The sequence below is a fragment of the Leucoraja erinacea genome, chromosome 15 (genome assembly GCF_028641065.1).
Source record: "Leucoraja erinacea ecotype New England chromosome 15, Leri_hhj_1, whole genome shotgun sequence".
Classification (NCBI taxonomy): Eukaryota; Metazoa; Chordata; class Chondrichthyes; order Rajiformes; family Rajidae; genus Leucoraja; species Leucoraja erinaceus.
In genome coordinates, this window is record NC_073391.1 from 26,411,119 (window position 1) to 26,436,041 (window position 24,923).

The 24,923-nt window shown below is 41.6% G+C and overlaps 1 protein-coding gene across 1 annotated transcript in view; it reads right to left on the reverse strand.

Moving 5' to 3' along the window:
• cacul1 (CDK2 associated cullin domain 1) overlaps positions 1-24,923 on the reverse strand; it is an 85,189-nt gene that overhangs the window by 44,535 nt on the left and 15,731 nt on the right. The window contains exon 5 of the mRNA XM_055646940.1: positions 6,173-6,268. Within this exon, the coding sequence (XP_055502915.1) occupies positions 6,173-6,268 (96 nt within the window). The remainder of the gene's footprint in view (positions 1-6,172; positions 6,269-24,923) is intronic.

The window sequence follows — 24,923 nt, forward strand, 5'->3', positions numbered from 1 at the left end:
CACGTGTGTGCGAAGGGAGGCGAATACCAAATTAAAGGTGTTGTATTTGAATACGCGTAGTATAAGAAACAAAGAGGATGAGCTTGTAACACAGTTAGAGATGGGTAGGTATGATGGTATGAAAATTAAAGAGACATGGCTGCAATAGGATTGGAGCTGGGAACTAAATATTCAGGGTTTTACGTCATATCGGAATGACACGAAGGTGGGCAGAGGAGGTAGAGTAGCTCAGTTGATTAGGAATGAAATTCAGTCCTTAGTGCGGGGTGACATAGGATCAGCAGATGTAGAGTCATTGCAGATAGAGCTGAGAAATTATACGAGTGAAAAGACCCCAATAGGAGTTATTTACAAGCCCCCCCCAAACAGTAGCCAGATATAGGGTACAAGTTACATCAGGAAATAAAATTGGTATGTAAAAAAGGCAATGCTACAGTGATCATGGGAAAATCACTTTGGTACTGGACCCCAAGAAGGGGAATTTGTAGAGTGCCTCCGTGATGGATTCTTAGAGAAGCTTGTAGTGGAGCCTACCTGGGAGAAGGGAATTTTGGATTTAGTGTCATGCAATGAACTGGATTTGATTAGAGAACTCGAGGTAAAGGAACCATTAGGACGTAGCAACCACAATATAAGTTTTAATCTGCAATTTGAGAGGGAGAAGGTGAATTGCGATGTGTCGGTATTGCAGCTGGGCAAAGGGGACGACAGAGGCATGAACTGCCAAAGTTGACTTGGAAGGGACCCTAGCAGGGATGACGGTAGAACAGCAATGGCAGGAATTTCTGGGAATAAACCGGAAGATGCAGGATCTTTTAATTCCAAAGAGGAAGAAAGAGGCGATTGTGGCTGACAAAGGAAGTCAAGGACAGTATAAAACTAAAAGAGAAGGCATATAACATAGTAAAGATTAGTGGGAAGCTAGAGGATTGGGAAGCTTTTAAAGAACAGAGAGTAATTAAAAAGACAATACGGAGAAAAGATGAAATACGAAGGTAAGCTAGCCAATAATATAAAAGGTAGCAAGAGTTTCTTCAGTTATATAAAGAGCAAGAAAGAGGCGAGTGTGGACGTTGGACTGCTGGAGAATGATGCAGGAGAAGTGATAATGGGGAATAAAGAAATGGCAGAGTTGAATAACTTTTTTGCACGAATCTTCACAGTGGAAGACACCAGCAACGTGCCTGAAATTCAGAAGAGTCAGGGGGTGGAAGTTAGTGGAGTGGTTATTACCAGGGAGGTGTTTGGGAATCTGAAAGGGCTGAAGGTGGATAAGTCACCTGGACCAGATGGACTGCACCTTAGGGTTCTAAAAGAGGTGACTTTGGTGATTATGGAGGCATTGTCAGTGATATTTCAAGAATCACTACAGGAGAGGTCCCAGATGATTGGAAAATTGCCAATATTACCCCGCTGCACAAGAAGGGAGCAAAGCAAAATAGCGGGAACTATAGGCCGGTTAGTTTGACCGGTGGTTGGCAAGATTTTAGAGTTCATTATAAAGGATGTTACGGAGTACTTAGAAGTTCACGATAAAATAGGCCAAAGTCAGCATGGCTTTGTGAAGGGCAGGTCTTGCTTGACAAATTTGTTGAAATTCTTTGAAGAAGTAAATAGCAGGGCAGACAAAGGAGAGTCAGTAGATGTTGCTCATTTAAATTTTCAGAAAGCCTTTGATAAGGTGCCACACATTAGGCTGCTAATGAAAATAAGAGCCCGTGGTATCAAAGAGCAGATACTAGCATGAATAGCAAGTTGGCTGGATGGCAGAAGACAAAGAGTGACAATAAAGGGGGCTTTTTCTGGTTGGCTGCCGGTGAGTAGAGTAGTGCAGTGCCACAATGACCAGTGCTGGGGCCGCTACTCACCTTATATATTAATGATTTGGACGAGGGGATTAAAGGCTTTGGGGCAAAATTTGCAGATGATACAAATATAATTGGAGGGGCAGGTAGTGTTGCGAAATCAGGGACTCTGCAGAAGGACTTGGACAGGTTGGGAGAATGGGCAGAGAAGTGGCAGATGGAATATAGTGTGGCAAAGTTTGGTGTCATGCATTTTGGTAGTAGGAATAAAGGCATAAACTATTTTCTAAATGGGATGAGAACCCAGAAATCAGAGATGCAAAGGAACTTGGGAGTGCTGGTGCACGATTCTCAAAAAGTTAATGTGCGTCAAATCGGTAGTAAAGAAAGCAAACTCAATGCTAGCATTTATTTCTAGAGGGGTTGTATACAAAAACAGGTATGTATGTTGAGGCTCTATAAGGCGCTGATAAGGCCGCTTTTGGAATATTGTGAGCAATTTTGGGCACTATATCTGTGGAAGGATATGCTGGCTCTGTAGAGGATCCAGAGGAGGTTTACAAGAATGATCCCAGGAAAGAGTAGGTTAACCTATGATGAGCGTTTGTCGGCACTGGGCCTATACTCGCTGGAGTTTAGTAGAATGAGGGGGGGGGGCCTCTTTGGAACATACAGAATGGTTAAAAGCTTGGATAGAGTGGATGAGGAGCTGATGGTTCCACTGGTGGAAGTCTTGGACTAGAGGTCATAACCTCACAATTAAAGGACGTTCTTTTAGGAAGGAGATGAGAAACATTTTTTTGTCATAGGGTGGGGAATCTGTGGAATTATTTGCCACAGAAGGCTGTGGAAGCCAAGTCAGTGGATATTTTGAAAGCAGAGATAGATTCTTGATTAGTATTGGTGTCAGAGGTAATGGGGAGAAGGCAGGAGAATTGGATTGGGGGAGATAGATCAGCCATGAGTAGGGTTGATGGGCCAAATGGCCTAATTCTACTCCTATTCCTTATGACATCTCTTTCAGCCCTGAACATCCATAATAAGCCTCAATAATTCTCTGGGATAGAGAATTCTAAAGAGGTACAATGCTCAGACACAAACTCTCATCTCAGAATTGAATTTGTTTCCTTATTCAAGGTCAGTCTCACCGTATCTATGCATCCTACCTGGTCAGTCACCGACTCTCAAGTCACAAATGAAACACCTCTCGTCTTCCAAACTCTAATGAGTGTAAACCACATCTACTCAATGCTTCCTCATATGATAACACCTCCTTTCTAGAAATCTTCAGAACGAATCTTCAATATCGACACCGTCAAGCATACCATACCTAGGTATGTTGCGAAACCTACCTTCAGCAGGGCTGCAGATCTGTCCCAGCCCGTGTGCGTGATTTTGGCGCCGTTGAGAGGGGGGCGGGTTTAAAACGCGATTTTCCCTAGGCTATTCAAATCGAGGTTGTTCAGCCTACTTAGTTGCTGATGAAAAATCGCTGGGAGGTTCATTCGCTGGAGCTATTTTTAAACTTAATTGGTTAATTTAATTGTTATAGTAGGTTAAAAATTATCCTCTAAACCCGCGACCGCCGACAACGGAACGGATCTCATACAGGGGACAACGGAAGGTAGGTTGTTTATTTTTACATTAAAAAGGGCTTCTTAAGATCCCTTTATACAAAGTTTTATGTTGCGAGTAGCCCCATTAAATCCCGCAGTATTTTTCTGGGCATATGGGGTACAAATCTACCGCAATGGGAACATTCCAAACCAGCACGTTCCACAGAGTTCCACAGGATCCCACTCGAAAGCCGATTTAAATGGCCATTAATTTTGCAGCAATTGAACACTAAATTCCTTCCATTTGGCTTATAAATTAATGTAAATGAGATTTTAAAATCATGTTTTATTGTGAATTCTTTGTGAATGTTATTTGGACACTTAGGCTATTTAAAAATGTTAATCTTTTCTTAAGAAATGGTTAGATGTTTAGATCTAGTAATTGAAGTTTGGAATTAAGCTGCTCCTGGAGGTACCGAGGTCTAAGCGGAAGCTCAGAGGGGATAGAGCCTTCTCTGCTGCTGCTCCGGCACTCTGGAACACCCTGCCGTTGCACATCAGACAGGCCCCCTCACTGTCCATCTTCAAAACCAGTATTAAAACACATTTATATTCCTTGGCTTTTGACACTGCTTGAGACTTTGCTCCTGTTTTTAGTGCTTTTAATGTTTTTAATTTTTATTGTTTTTATTCTTTCGTTTAATGATTGTATTGTCATGTAATAATTTCTTGTCCATGATCAGTCATGTACAGCACTTTGTTGCAACTGTTGTTGTTTTAAAGTGCTCTTTAAATAAAGTTATTATTATTATTATTAGCTACAATTGGGTAACTGGCTAATTATATGCTTTAATTTCCGGTCATCCAAGTAAGATTGTTTCATATTTGTTTCAGAATGCTTCAATCTATAATAACTGAAAATGTTATTATAAAGTTATAGCCATTTCACTGTCCCCGATCACGGCTTTTGTGTTGTCAATGGAAAATCAATGGGGAACAAGATGCTAATTTCCAAGTATGAAAATGGCCATAACTTTTTTAATACTGAAGATATGAAAGTGAATTAGGTGTCAAATTACTTATTTTTGTGCATTATCTGATGGGATAAATTGCAGCCTTGATTTTTTTAAATCTCAAAATGTTGTAACATTGCTACCCTACCCAAAAGAGTTGTCCAAAACTGCAACAATACTCCAGCAGCTTTCAAAAGCTGTAGTAAATTTACACTCCACCACATTTGGAATAAAGATCATTCAATTTTCATTCTAATTACTTGCTGTACTTTTGCCGAGTTAGTGTAGATTAAAAAACATTGTATGAAGCAGATTTCTAGGAGCAGCTTAACACTTCTCCAGTTTCACAAAAAATGACAGAGACTCTGCCAAAATTATAATGCTGAATGGAACAGTTTATACTTGCCTGACAAGACTAGCAATGCCATTTACCGTAATTAATGTTCAATTCAAGACGCGCCAGTTACATGTTTGAAAGAAAATGTCATTCAGTGGGAGAATGCAGATTCTTAGATTTCTGGTGAAGCTTTTCTATTCTGAAAGTCACGAGTTGATATTTCACTTGATTAAACTGCCTTGTTATTAGCAAGCTAACACTACACTGTCACTCGCAGCTATATGAAAGTAACATTACAGGCACAAGAACAGGTATCTGAAGAAAAACTAAAGGCATTAATAATGCTTTAAAAAAAAATATCAAGTCTGCTTTCAGCATTATTTCCCACCAAGCTCAAAAAGAGCAGATAAATCCAAATTGTTCAAGCAGAATTAAGCTGGCATTTGGGAGTTCTGGAGTCTGCAACTGATTAACTTAGTGGGACATTAGCATTGGGTGGGCGGTGCGACTCTCAGTGGCCTCTGCAGTCTGTCTGTCTGTCTTTTTTTTTGTCTCGTTTGAATGTAGTTTATAGTGTTTTTATTTTTTAAACTGGGTGTGTATGTGGGGGGGCGGGGGGTGGGTGGGTAAACTTTTAAAATATTTTCCCCTGTACGGATAACCCGGCCTTTTCTCTGTCGGGTCTCCGTTGTCGTTGGGGCCTAGCACCATGGGCGGCCTCCAACCGGAACGACCTGGGGCTCCAGTCGCGGAGCCTGCGGACTTACTTACCATCGCGGAGCTGGCCGAGTTCAGAGCGTGGAGAGCTGTGGTGGCGCGCTGCTGCGGCCCGACCCCGGAGATTCGGAGGCTCCAGCCGCAGGTGGACAATAACACCGGGAGCCCGCGGGTCCCTGGTGGGAGACCGCTTTTCGGGGCTTCCGCAACGGCGACTTCTCCCGCCCGAGTTGCGGGGTTGAAAATTACCTGGAGCAGGGCCTTACATCGCCCGGCGCGGCTTTAAATGGCCGCGGGACTTGCTACAGCCTGCCGGGGGCTCCAACACCAAGACCCGGAGCGCGGCCTTGCATCGCCCGGCGCGGCTTTAATGGCCGCGGGACTTACCATCGCCCGCCGGGGGCTTTGACTCTGCAATCGGGAGTAGAATGAGGAGTGCAGGGGAGAGATAAGACTTTGCCTTCCATCACAGTGAGGAGGAGATTCACTGTGATGGATGTTTGTGTAAATTGTGTTGTGTCTTGGTTCTTTTTCTTGTGTGTATGACTGCAGAAACCAAATTTCGTTTGAACCTCAATGAGGTTCAAATGACAACAAATAAATTGTATCATTGTATAAATAACCTTTTAATTAATTAAATATCTGGATAGAAGACAGTACAATATGATTCTAGAGTTATATAATAAACACAATCTATTACCATTATATATTTAATGTCAAAAGTCTAGACGCACAGGTACTCACCATGTAAATGAATAGAGGCACAATGCTCTGTAGAGCTCCCATGTATTGGCTGAGTGCGGCATTAAACCTCTCAATGTAAGCATCTGGACAGCTGACCTGCAAAGAAAATTTAGGAAAGCATTAAAGTAATATGCATGTCTAAGAAATATACCAATGTACAGCAATAAACAAACCTTGTATTTGACAGCACTATGAATGTTTGATGTTGCACAAAAATTGCTGTAATACGTGTTCTAACTTTGTTTAAAAATAACCAAAAACGTGGGGCAAAATAGTGAATGTAATCCTAAAACAATTCCTCGTCAATATACTGTGATCTGTCCATAATTAGTTCTCCACTTCCAATATATTTGAGCAAAATTAGATGATTTGGCCCATCGAGTGTGCGCCACCATTCAATCACAGCGATTTCATACCTTTTTCCCCGTCTCATTTTCATTTTTCTTTATTGCCAACATTGTATATTTGCCAATCTTGAGTGAAACAATTAATCTAATTCCAAGTGCAACGGTCAATTTAGCAATCGGTATCCTCACTGGGAAGGCACAGATAGGAAGTGCAGGTCAGAGAATTAGAGTGTTTCAGCACATTCAGAATAATGAATGAATGGTTCAAATCATGCTTCCTGTGGGAACCACCAGCATTCAACCGCTCCATCTTAAATCAATGGAGTCAGTGGTGGGATTCATCAGCTTTACACCAGGGAAATTACTCGGATCCAAAATAGACAAACCGGTCTTTGGAATGAAAACCCTACCATTTGGATGGAGATCCTCATTGTATTTTAACATTTTAAATCAATTCTTAGTGTGACTTGATCTTTAATTACAGCAATTTTAATATATTTTTAATATCTCCAAATATCCTGAATTTGACACAAAGGGAAGGCCCTGTACCTAGTGTTGCCACCTGACAGTGCGTCAGGGAACTATACCTAGAGGCCAACTCTCCACTGTGGCTTTACTGAACACAGAATACAAAAGTCTGTTTGTGTGGACAGGTGGTATAATGAGCGACAAGCCAAATCTAGCATGATTAGGCTCAATGGGTAAAAAGGCAGGCTGGTTATACTTAGTATTTGAGGAAAAACACAACTTCGAATCCTTGTGAACACTAGGTAGCAGAGTTTTTATATTTGTTAGAACTGAGGAAAATACTAATTAATGAAGAGGAAAGAAAGATAACAAGGAAGATAGAATGCAAGGAATGCAAAATATGCTGCTTAGTTCCTGTGCTAGTTTATCTACCCGATTGTTTACATAGACAAAAATATTTGCTGCAGTAGTCCTAAGGTATGTTAAAATTTAGTAATACAGGTGCACAACCTTTTATCCGAAAGCCTTGGGACCAGACACTTGTCGGATTTCGGACATTTTCGGATTTCCGAATGGAAGATTTTTAGCGTAGATTAGGTAGGTAGCGCGGGCGGCTTGAAAAGTCTGGAGCGACTGCCTCCTCCCCGGAGACCGGGGAATCATTGTAAATCATTGCATAAATGTTAGTCAGTTAGTTTGGAGGGATTTTATGTGGTGGTGGTGGGTGGTGGTGGGTGGGTGAAGGGGGAAACTTTAATTCTTAGTCCCCTACCTGGTCGGCGACTCCCAACATCGCGGAGCTGGGGGCTCCGTCCGGCCGCGTGCGGCGCCGGTTGTAGCTCCGACCCCGGCAACTCTACCCCTGGCTGCGAGGTGCTCCAAATCCAGCGCCGCCCGCGGCCCCAGCTCCGCGAATGTTGGGAGAAGGCGGCCTCCGCGCCCTGGAGCTTACCGCACAGCGACCCGGTAAGGCATTGCCCGCTCCCCGCTGGTATCCCAGCGCTGCGGAGCTTACTGCACGGCGACCCGGTAAGGCATTGTCCGGGTGGGGGACGTCCGGCCGCGGGCGGCAGTGGATTTGGAGCGTCTCGCAGCCAGGGGTAGAGTTGCCGGGATCGGAGCTACAACCGGCGCCGCCCGCTGGCGGCCACAGCGCTGCGGAGCTTACTGCACGGCGACCCGGTAAGGCATTGACCGCTCCCCGTCTCTCCGACCAGGTAGGGGACTAAGAATTAAAGTTTACCCCTTCAACCCCCCCCTTCACATAAAAGCCCTCCAAACTAACTGACTAACATTTAAGCAATGATTTACAGATGTTTAAGTGTCTCCCCGGTCTCCGGGGAGGAGGCAGCCGCTACAGTAGTACAGACCTGGGTTGACCGTGGGTCGTTTCGGGTCAAGTTTGGCGCCAAACGCGAACTTTGTTGTGCCGATGACATCCTGGAAAAAATGGCCGGTTTTCGGAGGTTTTCGGTTTCCGGAACACCGGATAAAAGGTTGTGCACCTGTACTGCCTTAAATATATTGTATTCTGCCCTAGATTCCAATTGGAATATGAGCAATAATCCATTGCATTTGCTACTCTCCAGAATGATCCAGTTGTTTGTCAGATCCATTAAATATACAGCTATAGGGAAGTGTTGTAGGCAGTTCATTGCATCAGCTGAGATTTTGAGCATTTACTATGCAGGGAAATCAGTGACATGAATCTTTCTGCTCACCGATTTAACAGTTCATGTAAATCAGCAACTATTCCCAAAACAGTCTACAAAAAGACATCCTGATTTCAAAAGGAAAGATGTTTCTTCTGCCAATAGCAAAATCAGTAACTGTGAGATTGTATAGCATTTTAATATAATCAGAAAATACCCATAAGGAAACTGAAAAATATGCATACCAATGCAATTACCAGTTTCAGAACCTAAAGCAACAGTTGCCAAAAACAGGTCTGTTCTCATTGCCGACTTGGAATGTGCCAAAATTAGACACGTTTTAATAACTAAAGTTTCACAGGTCACATGTGCCAATTATGATACAGTGATATGCAAATTACAATACAAAAAAGCAACAAGACACACTACATAAACGTTAACATAAACATCCACCACAGCGGATTCCCCATGTTCCTCACTGCGACGGAAGGGAAAAAAAAGTCCAATCTTCTTCCTCTTTATTCTACCGCCGTCGGGGCGGTCGAAGCCCGCTCGTCGGGATGGTCGAAACTCCCGCGGCTTGGAGATCCCGAAGTTGGTCTCTGACCAGAGACCGTGGGCTCCGTGATGTTAAGTCCGCAGGCAACCGCGGTGGAGCTCAAAATGGATCTCCAGCAAAGGAGGGCAACTTCTCGATGTTAGGCCGCAGTGCTGACGGAGATACGATATGGAAAAAAAGAGAAGAGAAAAAAAAAAGGAAAAAAGGGGAGGGGGAAAAAGAGGGGGAAAGAAATAAAATAAAAATAAAATAAAAATAAAAAAAATTTAAAAAATCGCATCTCCGTCGAGGTAAGCAATGAGAAAAGGTTTCCCCCAACCCCACATAAAACAAGCTAAAAACATACATTAAACAGATACAATTAAAACGCAAAGAAGGAAAGGGCAGGCAGCGTCCTGTATGGGTAAGGATGCCCAGCCTGCAGCTGTCTGTTTTTTCACATCTTTTTTTTATTTTTAGTGAGTTGAGTGTCTTATTTTTGGAGCTCTAGTCTTTTTTTTTTTTATGTGGGGGGGGGGGGGGGGGACTGCTTTTGAGGGTCCCTACCTGGTCGGAGAGGCAGCTTTCCTACGAGCAGCACCTTCGACCCGTCCTCGCGGCCTACCAGCAGGCCTGGAGCGACGTTTACTGAGGGGACTGGCCAGAACCTCGGCTTCGGTGGCGGCACAGCGCTGGAGCGCCATCGCGGAGGGGGCGATGCCTTGCCCGGGTCGCCGTGCTGGATACGGGTCGCCATATGCTAGGACCGCCAATAAAAAACATTGCGGAGCTGCGGAGCGGCCAGCCGCTGGCGGCGGCGCTGAATTTAACACCCAGAGCCTGGGATCTCTCGCCGAGATCAGCAGTGGTGGAGCTCCATCCAGCGCGGCCTGTCGGCTTCGGAAGCTGGCAAGGAAGCGGCCTTTACAACTTTCCCATGCCGCTGTGAGGATTCGCCCGACGCTGGAGCACCATCATCCGGCGAGAAGGGCCTGGAACATCGGGCCTCCGTAATGGCGACTGCGGAGGCCTCAATAGGCCCGACTATGGTTGGACATGGGGATGGGGACTGGACTTTGTGCCTTCCCTCACAGTGGGAACCATTGTGGGGGGGATGTTTTTTATGTTTAAATGTCTTTATTATTATTGTGTTGTATTCTTTTTTATGTGCTGCAATGGCAATCTGCATTTCACTACACCAATTGGTGTATGTGACTAATAAGGAACCTTTGAGACTGTTGGCGAGGCTATGAACCCTATACATAAGGTCTGATAGGGAAATGGGTTAAACACATTGGATCCGAAGCAAGGGCAATTTCAAACTTTCCAGCTTTGTTCAGTTCTTTAAACATATTGATTTCCCAGTCCTTCTTAAAGCTTTTGCATGATAACAGTGAATAACAAATGGAATAATCAGAGCGCTTCGAAAAAACAAAACATTTCCTCTCCACAAGAGCTAGTGCTCTGGCAAATCTTCAAAGCACAGGAATTTATTTTGAAATCTTCTGCCACAAAACTATACAATACTCAATGATCTCAAGCGGATAACGTGACACATTCATTTCAAGCATTCCTCCTTGTATTCTTAACATTCCTTATTAAAACAAAAAGCTTCTTAAATGCAAAGCTTAACATTTCATTGAACCTATACTGGTTATGAATATGACCAGTAACAACACTATTTGCTGTACTTCTTCCCACAACTTCCCTCTAAGCTTGCTGAAATCTAAAACAGCAGTTCATAGATATTAACTATGTGGAAAAGTGTCCCAATGTAATGCACAGTGCTCAATACGGCTGACATGCACACATTTCAAATTGATTAATCTGCTTTAATTTTTACTATAATATTCTTCCAGAAACCCTTTTAATGTTGTCATGATATTTACATTTATAAATTCAAATCTTTGTGATAGACAAATAGTTTGCGATTTTCATTAATGGCAATAATTTCCATAATTGCCCAGTAAGAGTTACACGTGGCGAGCTATGTATAAACACTGCTGTCATTTCTACATGGTGAAACAAAAATGTATAAAAATGACCTTTATTGAAATCTAACAATGTGCACTTTAACCACATGTGATTTTTTTCGATTACAAAACTCAAATTGTGGAGTACCGAGGCAAATAAATAAATGATGGGTCTTTGTCCCAAACATTATGGAGGGAAGTGTAGGTTCAAAGAAATGTTAAGCCGTCTCTCTTTTAAAGAGGCTTTTTAAAAACAAGGAACATTAGTAATGAGGAATGCCTGGATTGTTTTTTATCAACATTACCCATTCAAAAGTGTGATCTCTTGCACAGTACTTTAACCTCCAGTTATCCAAGCATGGAGACAATAAAAGATGGCCACCTTGTCCAAACACCAAATAGATAACTTATCCAAGAAATTGCAATGAAAAATTTCTGAAGGTGTCCAGAAGTTATATAACAGATTTAATTAGACTATATTCAATGAATTTCATTGCTCATTTCGGGACAGATGACAATAAACCACACTTGACTCTCTTGGACTAGCTGGTTTTCTCTGGTCTTTGAAATAAAAAACTGCAAAATGCTGGAAGCACTCAGTGGTTCAGGCATCAGCAGAGAAATTTTCAGATCTAAGACTTCGGAGCTGATGTAGCCTGACCCGATGCTTCCAGCAAATTCCACTTTTATTTCAGATTTTCAATATCTGTGGGGGTTTTTTATTTCCCTTCACTCTCCAGAGTTTGAATAATCTCATTTAGGTTATAAGCATGACTGGACAGCACCATTCCAACAATCCAATGGTGCTTCATCAGATCTGTGCTGTCTCCATTTGCCCATGCTTCATTCAATAAGCAGCATCATAGTGCTGACTTATAGAAGCAATTGCTGACAAGCTATCACAGATATGTCCGGATGGGTCTCTCACAAAAGTTCATTCAATATTTCCCATTGGATCCATTAAATCGCATTTCGCCAAGTAGTCTCTCAAACTGCGGAATGCAAATTATATAGTAGACTAGCCTAGTGGGACCCGTTGCACTTGCTAGGGCTGCCAGGACTCAGTGTCCTGGGTTTGCAACATTGTAGCGGGCAAGGGTACAATCCCATTGTGATGTTATAGCTGTAACTGCCAGTGCATTTTTCTCAAAGTGGGATTTTGTAAAGTTGAAAATGTGAATAACTTGTAAAATATAACATCAATCTGAACGAAACTTGATAACAAAAACATCACAAGACAATTGCGAGTAAGATGGTCCATTTTTTTTTTGGGGGGGGGGGGGGGGGGGGTGTGTGTGTGTGTGTGTGTGTGTGTGTGTGTGTGTGTGTGTGTGTGTGTGTGTGTGTGTGTGTAGTTTAGACGTGCTGTTCTCAATATATTTGTGGTGGTAGTTGCATCTATCAACGTGTATATGGATCACTCTCCGTTGTGCCCTTTTAAAGATGGATTTTGCTTATTATAGGGTAAAATATCCTAAAATATTTCTCATTTCAGTGAAATATCTACCAAGGTATACAAACTTCTAAAATTAAAATATCACATGGGCTGAGAATCGCTAATTAGCCCAAAAATGAATAACATGATAGTTTCAGTAAGCACCATTTGTCTAGTACGCCAAACAAACTCACCTTCTTTACAAGGTTCTACTAATCCAAACTTAAATTAAGCCCTTAAAACCCTTTTGTGACAAACTAATCTAACTCAGCAAAATTTAAAAGCAACCAGGCACTTTCTACAGTTTCTTTCTTCACTGAAAGTTTATAAAACACTTTATTCTGAAGTATTCTATTGAACTGTACATTATGTTCAAATTGTGAAGCTACAAAAGCTCATGTATATGACAAACAGTACATACTGGAACACAGACCGATTCATCTGACGCAAGAAAGCCTTCACCACTATTCAGTACCATTTAATATCAATATTTTCATGACAGTAGCACAAATCCATACTGTACAACCAATCTACAGTGAATTGAATTTTAAATACTTAAAGGAAAAATGAAAATATCATTAAGTAGTTTTTACACAATATAAAGGAATGACCTAGTGATATGACATTGATTATTTAAAAAAATATTCTGCAGAAAGTTTCCATGATGTTGTTCTCATCTATCTTTATCATTGCTTTCACACACAATGGATGCCAGGATAATTAGTCAGTCAAAGAGCAAAACAGCATGTAAATAGCCCACCTTGTCTAAAGTTGACAAATAGGCTAGTCTCATTTGCCTGAATTTGGCACATATCCCTCCAAATCCATCCTATCCATGAATCTATCCAAATGGTTTTTGTAAGTCATCATTGTATCTGCTCCTATGGTTTCCTCTGGCAGCTCACTTCATATACAGTCTACCTTACCGAGTGAAAAGGTTGTTCAAGTTACCTCTTAAATCTCTCTTCTTCCACCTCAAGTCTACGCACTCTAGTTTTAGAATCGTCCACCCCGGGAAAAAATTGATGCTCACCTTATCCGTGTCCCTCATAATCTTGGATACTTCAAAGTCACCCCTCTGCCTCCTACGCTGAAAGAAAAGAGCTCCAGTCTATCCAGCTTCTCCCTATACCTCAAGACCTCAGGTAACATCCTGGCAAATCTTTTCTGAACCCTTCCCAACCTTCCTGTAGCCGGCAACCAGAACTCCACACAATACTCCAAATGTGTTCTCACTAATGATTTGTACAACTGCATCACAATATATCATGTTGTAGCAATAGCCTTCCCAATGAAGGCAAGCATGCGAAACACCTTCCAATCCAATCCACTTTATTTGTTAAGCACTTTAAGACAACCAATGTTGAACAAAGTGCTGTACAGTGGAATAAACAAGACATCATAAACAGACAACATAACAGAACATAACATAACAGCTCACATAAAGTGCAAAAATACAACAATAAATTAAAAGACATAAAACATGAGTAAAAATAATAACCACGCAATAAAGCAATCAAAAAAGAAATTAAATCAACTAAATAAAGTCGACCTCTTACTGTGTTATCAAAGGCCACGAAGAAGAGATGGTTTTAGAAGTGACTTAAAAACAGATAGTGAAGAGGCCTGTTTAATATGGAGACACAGATCGTTCCATAATTTTGGTGCCGACACAGCAAAGGCACGGTCCCCTCTGAGCTTCCGCTTAGTTTTAGGGCCACTCGGGAGCAGCTGTTTATCTGACCTGAGAGAGCGGGCAGGTGTATAAGGATGTAGAAGCTCAGATAGGTAGGGCGGGGCAAGACCATTTAGGGATTTAAAAGCAAATAAAAGAATTTTAAAATGGATCCTAAACCGAATAGGCAACCAGTGAAGTGAGGCTAAAATATGCGAAATGTGATCATATTTACATGTGCCAGTTAAAAGAGGTACAGCTGCATTCTGTACCATCTGGAGACGGGCGATGGAGGACCCACTAACCCCCACATACAGTGCATTGCAGTAATCCAGCCGAGTGGTAACAAAGGCGTGGATTACCGTCTCAAAGTGCTGCCTTGACAGAATTGGCTTTATTTTGGCCAGCTGCCTCAAATGGAAAAAACATGATTTAACAACAGCCTTGATCTGACTGTCAAATTTTAGCTCAGGGTCCACTTTAACCCCTAGGTTTGTGATGTTTGGTTTAATATACTGGGCCAGGGAGCCCAGATCTACAGGGGTGGCCCCAGTGGTGCCACCAAAAACCATTACATCCGTCTTTTTATCATTAAATTTTAAAACGTTCAGAGCCATCCAGGCCTTTATGTTGTTGAGACACTCAAGTAACAGTCCGACAGAGTGTTCATCCTTTTTAAGAGGCACATAAATCTGACTGTCGTCTGCATAAAAGTGGAATGAAATTCCATGTTTCCTAAGTATGGAACCAAGTGGGAGCAAATAGAGAGAAAAGAGGAGAGGGCCAATAACTGAGCCCTGTGGGACCCCACACGAGAGAGGAGCAGAGGAGGATACAGAGTCCCCAAGGCTGACACAGAAAGTTCGATCAGCCAGGTACGACCTGAACCACTCCAGTGCTATGCCCCTGATACCCACCCACTGCTTCAAATGTGAGATCAATATTTCATGATCCACTGTGTCAAAACCAGCAGTCAAATCTAAAAGCACAAGGGTAACACAGTCACCACGGTCAGTAGCTAAAAAAATATCATTAAACACTCTTAAAGGGGCTGATTCAGTGCTGTGCAGGGATTTAAAACCGGATTGGAAAACTTCTAAAATATTATGTTCTTCCAGAAAGGCCATTAATTGACTGTGCACGATCTTCTCCACGATTTTTGATAGAAAGGGCAGTTTGGAGATAGGCCTGAAATTACCAAGAACTGCAGGGTCAAGAGCAGGTTTTTTAATCAGGGGTTGTACTACAGCATGTTTAAAATTTTCAGGGACAACACCTGAGGACAGACTGCTATTAATGACTGCAATAACAGATGGTCCTACAGTGGGGAAAACCTCTTTAAATAGTCGAGGAGGGACAGCATCGTTTGGAGAACCTGAGGGCTTCAAATGACCAACAATCTCTTGTAAAAAAAGGAAAGAGTCACAGGCTTAAACTGGTCAAATACAGCCGAGCAGGGGACAGAGATTGAGGGGTCATAAGCAGATGGTGGAATTAGAGCTCGAATAGAAGTGACCTTATCAATAAAAAAGTGAATGAAGTTTTCACACACAGCAGGGGACGCCTCCATACAGATCGTCTGCGGGGCATTAAGAACAGTGTCAATGGTGTTAAACAAAACACGAGGCTTGTGACAGTTTGACAGGATAATATCCAAGAAATGGTTTCTTTTAGCATCTTTCACAGTTTTCTGATAATGACGCCAACACTCCCTTAACATTTGAAGAGACACCTGCAGTTTGTCCTTCTTCCACCTTCTTCACCACCCTGTCCATCTGACTTGCCACTTTCAGGGAACCATGCACCAGTACTCCTAGATCTCTCCCTTCTATAATACAAGGCTCTACCATTTACTGTGCAAGGCCTGCCCTAGTTTGCATGCCCATCTTTCCAATTGATCTAGATCCTGCTGTAAACTTAGATCTTCTTTCTCTGTCAGCTATACTATCAATTTGGGTGTCATTTGCAAGTGTACTAACAGTCGATTGTATTCCAAAGTGTTAATTAGATAACAACAGTGGGCCCAGTGCTGACCCCTACGACACTCCACTGATCACAGACCTCCAACCAGAAAGACTGGCCAGAACCTCGGCTTCGGTGGCGGCACAGCGCTGGAGCGCCATCGCGGAGGGGGCGATGCCTTGCCCGGGTCGCCGTGCTGGATACGGGTCGCCATATGCTAGGACCGCCAATAAAAAACATTGCGGAGCTGCGGAGCGGCCAGCCGCTGGCGGCGGCGCTGAATTTAACACCCAGAGCCTGGGATCTCTCGCCGAGATCAGCAGTGGTGGAGCTCCATCCAGCGCGGCCTGTCGGCTTCGGAAGCTGGCAAGGAAGCGGCCTTTACAACTTTCCCATGCCGCTGTGAGGATTCGCCCGACGCCGGAGCACCATCATCCGGCGAGAAGGGCCTGGAACATCGGGCCTCCGTAATGGCGACTGCGGAGGCCTCAATAGGCCCGACTATGGTTGGACATGGGGATGGGGACTGGACTTTGTGCCTTCCCTCACAGTGGGAACCATTGTGGGGGGGATGTTTTTTATGTTTAAATGTCTTTATTATTATTGTGTTGTATTCTTTTTTATGTGCTGCAATGGCAATCTGCATTTCACTACACCAATTGGTGTATGTGACTAATAAGGAACCTTTGAGACTGTTGGCGAGGCTATGAACCCTATACATAAGATCTGATAGGGAAATGGGTTAAACACATTGGATCCGAAGCAAGGGCAATTTCAAACTTTCCAGCTTTGTTCAGTTCTTTAAACATATTGATTTCCCAGTCCTTCTTAAAGCTTTTGCATGATAACAGTGAATAACAAATGGAATAATCAGAGCGCTTCGAAAAAACAAAACATTTCCTCTCCACAAGAGCTAGTGCTCTGGCAAATCTTCAAAGCACAGGAATTTATTTTGAAATCTTCTGCCACAAAACTATACAATACTCAATGATCTCAAGCGGATAACGTGACACATTCATTTCAAGCATTCCTCCTTGTATTCTTAACATTCCTTATTAAAACAAAAAGCTTCTTAAATGCAAAGCTTAACATTTCATTGAACCTATACTGGTTATGAATATGACCAGTAACAACACTATTTGCTGTACTTCTTCCCACAACTTCCCTCTAAGCTTGCTGAAATCTAAAACAGCAGTTCATAGATATTAACTATGTGGAAAAGTTTCCCAATGTAATGCTCTGTGCTCAATACGGCTGACATGCAAACATTTCAAATTGATTAATCTGCTTTAATTTATATTATAATTTTCTTCCAGAAACCCTTTTAATGTTGTCATGATATTTACATTTATAAATTCAAATCGTTGTGATAGACAAATAGTTTGCGATTTTCATCAATGGCAATAATTTCCATAATTGCCCAGTAAGAGTTACACGTGGCGAGCTATGTATAAACACTGCTGTCATTTCTACATGGTGAAACAAAAATGTATAAAAATGACCTTTATTGAAATCTAACAATGTGCACTTTAACCACATGTGATTTTTTTCGATTACAAAACTCAAATTGTGGAGTACCGAGGCAAATAAATAAATGATGGGTCTTTGTCCCAAACATTATGGAGGGAAGTGTAGGTTCAAAGAAATGTTAAGCCGTCTCTCTTTTAAAGAGGCTTTTTAAAAACAAGGAACATTAGTAATGAGGAATGCCTGGATTGTTTTTTATCAACATTACCCATTCAAAAGTGTGATCTCTTGCACAGTACTTTAACCTCCAGTTATCCAAGCATGGAGACAATAAAAGATGGCCACCTTGTCCAAACACCAAATAGATAACTTATCCAAGAAATTGCAATGAAAAATTTCTGAAGGTGTCCAGAAGTTATATAACAGATTTAATTAGACTATATTCAATGAATTTCATTGCTCATTTCGGGACAGATGACAATAAACCACACTTGACTCTCTTGGACTAGCTGGTTTTCTCTGGTCTTTGAAATAAAAAACTGCAAAATGCTGGAAGCACTCAGTGGTTCAGGCATCAGCAGAGAAATTTTCAGATCTAAGACTTCGGAGCTGATGTAGCCTGACCCGATGCTTCCAGCAAATTCCACTTTTATTTCAGATTTTCAATATCTGTGGGGGTTTTTTATTTCCCTTCACTCTCCAGAGTTTGAATAATCTCATTTAGGTTATAAGCATGACTGGACAGCACCATTCCAACAATCCAATGGTGCTTCATCAGATCTGTGCTGTCTCCATTTGCCCATGCTTCATTCAATAAGCAGCATCATAGTGCTGACTTATAGAAGCAATTGCTGACAAGCTATCACAGATATGTCCGGATGGGTCTCTCACAAAAGTTCATTCAATATTTCCCATTGGATCCATTAAATCGCATTTCGCCAAGTAGTCTCTCAAACTGCGGAATGCAAATTATATAGTAGACTAGCCTAGTGGGACCCGTTGCACTTGCTAGGGCTGCCAGGACTCAGTGTCCTGGGTTTGCAACATTGTAGCGGGCAAGGGTACAATCCCATTGTGATGTTATAGCTGTAACTGCCAGTGCATTTTTCTCAAAGTGGGATTTTGTAAAGTTGAAAATGTGAATAACTTGTAAAATATAACATCAATCTGAACGAAACTTGATAACAAAAACATCACAAGACAATTGCGAGTAAGATGGTCCAATTTTTTTTTTGGGGGGGGGTGGTGTGTGTGTGTGTGTGTGCGTGTGTGTGTGTGTGTGTAGTTTAGACGTGCTGTTCTCAATATATTTGTGGTGGTAGTTGCATCTATCAACGTGTATATGGATCACTCTCCGTTGTGCCCTTTTAAAGATGGATTTTGCTTATTATAGGGTAAAATATCCTAAAATATTTCTCATTTCAGTGAAATATCTACCAAGGTATACAAACTTCTAAAATTAAAATATCACATGGGCTGAGAATCGCTAATTAGCCCAAAAATGAATAACATGATAGTTTCAGTAAGCACCATTTGTCTAGTACGCCAAACAAACTCACCTTCTTTACAAGGTTCTACTAATCCAAACTTAAATTAAGCCCTTAAAACCCTTTTGTGACAAACTAATCTAACTCAGCAAAATTTAAAAGCAACCAGGCACTTTCTACAGTTTCTTTCTTCACTGAAAGTTTATAAAACACTTTATTCTGAAGTATTCTATTGAACTGTACATTATGTTCAAATTGTGAAGCTACAAAAGCTCATGTATATGACAAACAGTACATACTGGAACACAGACTGATTCATCTGATGCAAGAAAGCCTTCACCACTATTCAGTACCATTAAATATCAATATTTTCATGACAGTAGCACAAATCCATACTGTACAACCAATCTACAGTGAATTGAATTTTAAATACTTAAAGGAAAAATGAAAATATCATTAAGTACTTTTTACACAATATAAAGGAATGTCCTAGCGATATGACATTGATTATTTAAAAAAATATTCTGCAGAAAGTTTCCATGATGTTGTTCTCATCTATCTTTATCATTGCTTTCACACACAATGGATGCCAGGATAATTAGTCAGTCAAAGAGCAAAACAGCATGTAAATAGCCCACCTTGTCTAAAGTTGACAAATAGGCTAGTCTCATTTGCCTGAATTTGGCACATATCCCTCCAAACCCATCCTATCCATGAATCGATCCAAATGGTTTTTGAACGTCATCATTGTATCTGCTCCTATGGTTTCCTCTGGCAGCTCACTTCATATACAGTCTACCTTACCGAGTGAAAAGGTTGTTCAAGTTACCTCTTAAATCTCTCTTCTTCCACCTCAAGTCTACGCACTCTAGTTTTAGAATCGTCCACCCCGAAAAAAAATTGATGCTCACCTTATCCATGTCCTTCAAAATCTTGGATACTTCAAAGTCACCCCTCTGCCTCCTACGCTGAAAGAAAAGAGCTCCAGTCTATCCAGCTTCTCCCTATACCTCAAGACCTCAGGTAACATCCTGGCAAATCTTTTCTGCACCCTTCCCAACCTTCCTGTAGCCAGCAACCAGAACTCCACACAATACTCCAAATGTGTTCTCACTAATGATTTGTACAACTGCATCACAATATATCATGTTGTAGCAATAGCCTTCCCAATGAAGGCAAGCATGCGAAACACCTTCCAATCAAATCCACTTTATTTGTTAAGCACTTTAAGACAACCAATGTTGAACAAAGTGCTGTACAGTGGAATAAACAAGACATCATAAACAGACAACATAACAGAACATAACATAACAGCTCACATAAAGTGCAAAAATACAACAATAAATTAAAAGACATAAAACATGAGTAAAAATAATAACCACGCAATAAAGCAATCAAAAAAGAAATTAAATCAACTAAATAAAGTCGACCTCTTACTGTGTATCAAAGGCCACGGAGAAGAGATGGTTTTAGAAGTGACTTAAAAACAGATAGTGAAGAGGCCTGTTTAATATGGAGACACAGATCGTTCCATAATTTTGGTGCCGACACAGCAAAGGCACGGTCCCCTCTGAGCTTCCGCTTAGTTTTAGGGCCACTCAGGAGCAGCTGATTATCTGACCTGAGAGAGCGGGCGGGTGTATAAGGATGTAGAAGCTCAGATAGGTAGGGTGGGGCAAGACCATTTAGGGATTTAAAAGCAAATAAAAGAATTTTAAAATGGATCCTAAACCGAATAGGCAACCAGTGAAGTGAGGCTAAAATATGCGAAATGTGATCATATTTACATGTGCCAGTTAAAAGAGGTACAGCTGCATTCTGTACCATCTGGAGACGGGCGATGGAGGACCCACTAACCCCCACATACAGTGCATTGCAGTAATCCAGCCGAGTGGTAACAAAGGCGTGGATTACCGTCTCAAAGTGCTGCCTTGACAGAATTGGCTTTATTTTGGCCAGCTGCCTCTAATGGAAAAAAACATGATTTAACAACAGCCTTGATCTGACTGTCACGTTTTAGCTCAGGGTCCACTTTAACCCCTAGGTTTGTGATGCTTGGTTTAATATACTGGGCCAGGGAGCCCAGATCTACAGGGGGGGCCCCAGTGGTGCCACCAAAAACCATTACTTCCGTCTTTTTATCATTAAATTTTAAAAAGTTCAGAGCCATCCAGGCCTTTATGTCGTTGAGACACTCAAGTAACAGTCCAACAGAGTGTTCATCCTTCTTTTTAAGAGGCACATAAATCTGACTGTCGTCTGCATAAAAGTGGAATGAAATTCCATGTTTCCTAAGTATGGAACCAAGTGGGAGCAAATAGAGAGAAAAGAGGAGAGGGCCAAGAACTGAGCCCTGTGGGACCCCACACGAGAGAGGAGCAGAGGAGGATACAGAGTCCCCAAGGCCGACACAGAAAGTTCGATCAGCCAGGTACGACCTGAACCAGTCCAGTGCTATGCCCCCGATACCCACCCACTGCTTCAAATGTGAGATCAATATTTCATGATCCACTGTGTCAAAAGCAGCAGTCAAATCTAAAAGCACAAGGGTAACACAGTCACCACGGTCAGTAGCTAAAAAAATATCATTAAACACTCTTAAAGGGGCTGATTCAGTGCTGTGCAGGGATTTAAAACCGGATTGGAAAACTTCTAAAATATTATGTTCTTCCAGAAAAGCCATTAATTGACTGTGCACGATCTTCTCCAGGATTTTTGATAGAAAGGGCAGTTTGGAGATAGGCCTGAAATTACCAAGAACTGCAGGGTCAAGAGCAGGTTTTTTAATTTGGGGTTGTACTACAGCATGTTTAAAATTTTCAGGGACAACACCTGAGGACTGCTATTAATGACTGCAATAACAGATGGTCCTACAGTGGGGAAAACCTCTTTAAATAGTCGAGGAGGGACAGCATCGTTTGGAGAACCTGAGGGCTTCAAATGACCAACAATCTCTTGTAAAAAGGAAAGAGTCACAGGCTTAAACTGGTCAAATACAGCCGAGCAGGGGACAGAGATTGAGGGGTCATAAGCAGATGGTGGAATTAGAGCTCGAATAGAAGCAAAGTGAATGAAGTTTTCACACACAGCAAGGGACGCCTCCATACAGATCGTCTGCGGGGCATTAAGAACAGTGTCAATGATGTTAAACAAAGCACGAGGCTTGTGACAGTTTGACAGGATAATATCCGAGAAATGGTTTCTTTTAGCATCTTTCACAGTTTTCTGATAATGACGCCAACACTCCCTTAACATTTGAAGAGACACCTGCAGTTTGTCCTTCTTCCACCTTCTTCACCACCCTGTCCATCTGACTTGCCACTTTCAGGGAACCATGCACCAGTACTCCTAGATCTCTCCCTTCTATAATACAAAGCTCTACCATTTACTGTGCAAGGCCTGCCCTAGTTTGCATGCCCATCTTTCCAATTGATCTAGATCCTGCTGTAAACTTAGATCTTCTTTCTCTGTCAGCTATACTATCAATTTGGGAGTCATTTGCAAGTGTACTAACAGTCGATTGTATTCCAAATTGTTAATTAGATAACAACAGTGGGCCCAGTGCTGACCCCTACGACACTCCACTGATCACAGGCCTCCAACCAGAAAGACAACCTTCCACAACTCCTCCTTGCAAGTCAATTCTGAATCATATTGGCAAGCTCACTTTAGAATCCATGTGATCTCACTGATCCAGACTAGCAGACCAGGCTGGACCGCAGAGGCTTTCCTAAACTCCATAAAGACATGTCCATAGTGCATAAAATAAGTGCATTAGCTACTCTCCAGTTTTCTGGAACCTCATCTGTGGCTAAAGATGACACAAATATCTCTGCAATGGCCTCTGCAATTTCTTCCCTCGCTACCCACAAGGTTCAACGTCGTACTTAATCAGGCCCTGTATATTTATCCACCTTGCTGCACATTAAAACCACCAATATCTCCTTTTTGGCCATTCTTATATGGTTTAATGTTTTACAACTCATCTCTCAATTTATTAACTTTCATGATCTTCTCAGTAAAAACATTCATACCTCCCCCCCCCCCCCCCCTATAGTTCTTTGGATCTTCACGAAGATAACCATGTTTATATTTAGGGGACCTATTCATTTTTTGGTGAAACTTTTTTGCAGCTAAATGTGAACCAAAACCAGTTTCTGGAAGAGAAGCTAAAACAAGATGGATAAACCAAATATATTTTATCATGCATTTTCACAAATTGTATACTCAGTACAAATGTCATTAACTTGCAATGTGAATCAGACATATGCCCAATGTGACAAATTTCAATGACCTCCATTCTGGAAGAGATTTTCCTCCATCTTTTGGCATTGGCATTGTCACTGCTACCCCCAAATGATGCTACAGGAAGTTTGTAAGTGAACTGTAACAGGCAATGCACCAAAGTAACATTTTTTAGAAAAGAAAAACTCCATGTTGTAGCACTAAATCATACATCTGGGTTTGCAGATCATAATCACCCTTAAGACTCACTAAAATACAGATCCAAATGAATAATCCATATACACTTGCCAACACTGGAAGCTTACAAGTGATGGATCACTTGAAAATGGAATGAAGAACTACCTGTAGAAGTTGGCACACTTCAGGTGACCACTTTCAGAATAGCACAAACCTTGCATTTGTCAACACCACATTATTTTATATCAGACTACACTGACACCTTCTGGCTCTGTTAAACTTTAAACAAAAGCCTGTGTATGATTTAAAAAAAAACACACATTTTTCCATGCCATCTACTGTATATACAATCCCAGATAATTCAAATGAAGTCAAGTAGTATAAACCAACCAAGTGTGCAACATGTTATGTAAATGTATTAGTCATACAGCTTGGAAACAAACCTACAGACTAATTTAACCATGCCGACCAAGGAGCCAACTTAGTTCCTTTTGCTTACAATTGACCATAGCTCTAAACTTTTCCTATCCATATCCAAATATACCCATCTCAATCACTTCCTCTAGCAACTAATATAATGTGCATACCATCTCTGTGAATATTTTGCCCTCGGGTTCCTATCTTTCCCCTTAAACCCACAACCTCTAGTTCTTGATACCCTTTCTACGCCTCTCACAATGTTACACCCCTGTCAGATCATACTAGTTATCTATACTCCAGGGTTAAAGTCCTAGCTTGCCCAACTTCTCCCTATAACATTAGTCCTGGCAATATCGTCATAAATTGTTTCTGTACTCTTTCTAGCTGAATGGCATCATTCCTAGAGCAGGGTGACCAAAACTGAAGAACACACTTCAAGCACAGTCTCAAGGATTTATACAACTGCAATAAAGGCTATCTGTCTATCTATCTATCATTCCAATTTCTATACTCATCAAAATCAACTTTCTGCTATCGCCTTCTGCTTTCTGCCACCAAGCCACTCGAGTATTCATTTTGTTAGTTATTTCTAGATTCCATGCAATCAAACCTTTTAGAGCAGCCTATCATGTGGAATCTTATCAATGTCCTTGCTGAAGTCCATATAGACCAAGTCTGCGTCCTGGGTCTCAGATCTTCTTGGTTACTTTGAAAAACTCAAATTTATCAGACATCAACTCACCATAAAAACATGAGGCATCATTGCCTGCAGCTCCACACATAGATGGTCAATTTGGTCTTTGAGGGACTATTCTTTCCCTCTTTACTCTTCTTTCTTTAATAAACTAATAATACTTTGGGATTCTCCTTTATCTCTTTGCCAAAGCTATTGCATGCTCCATTTT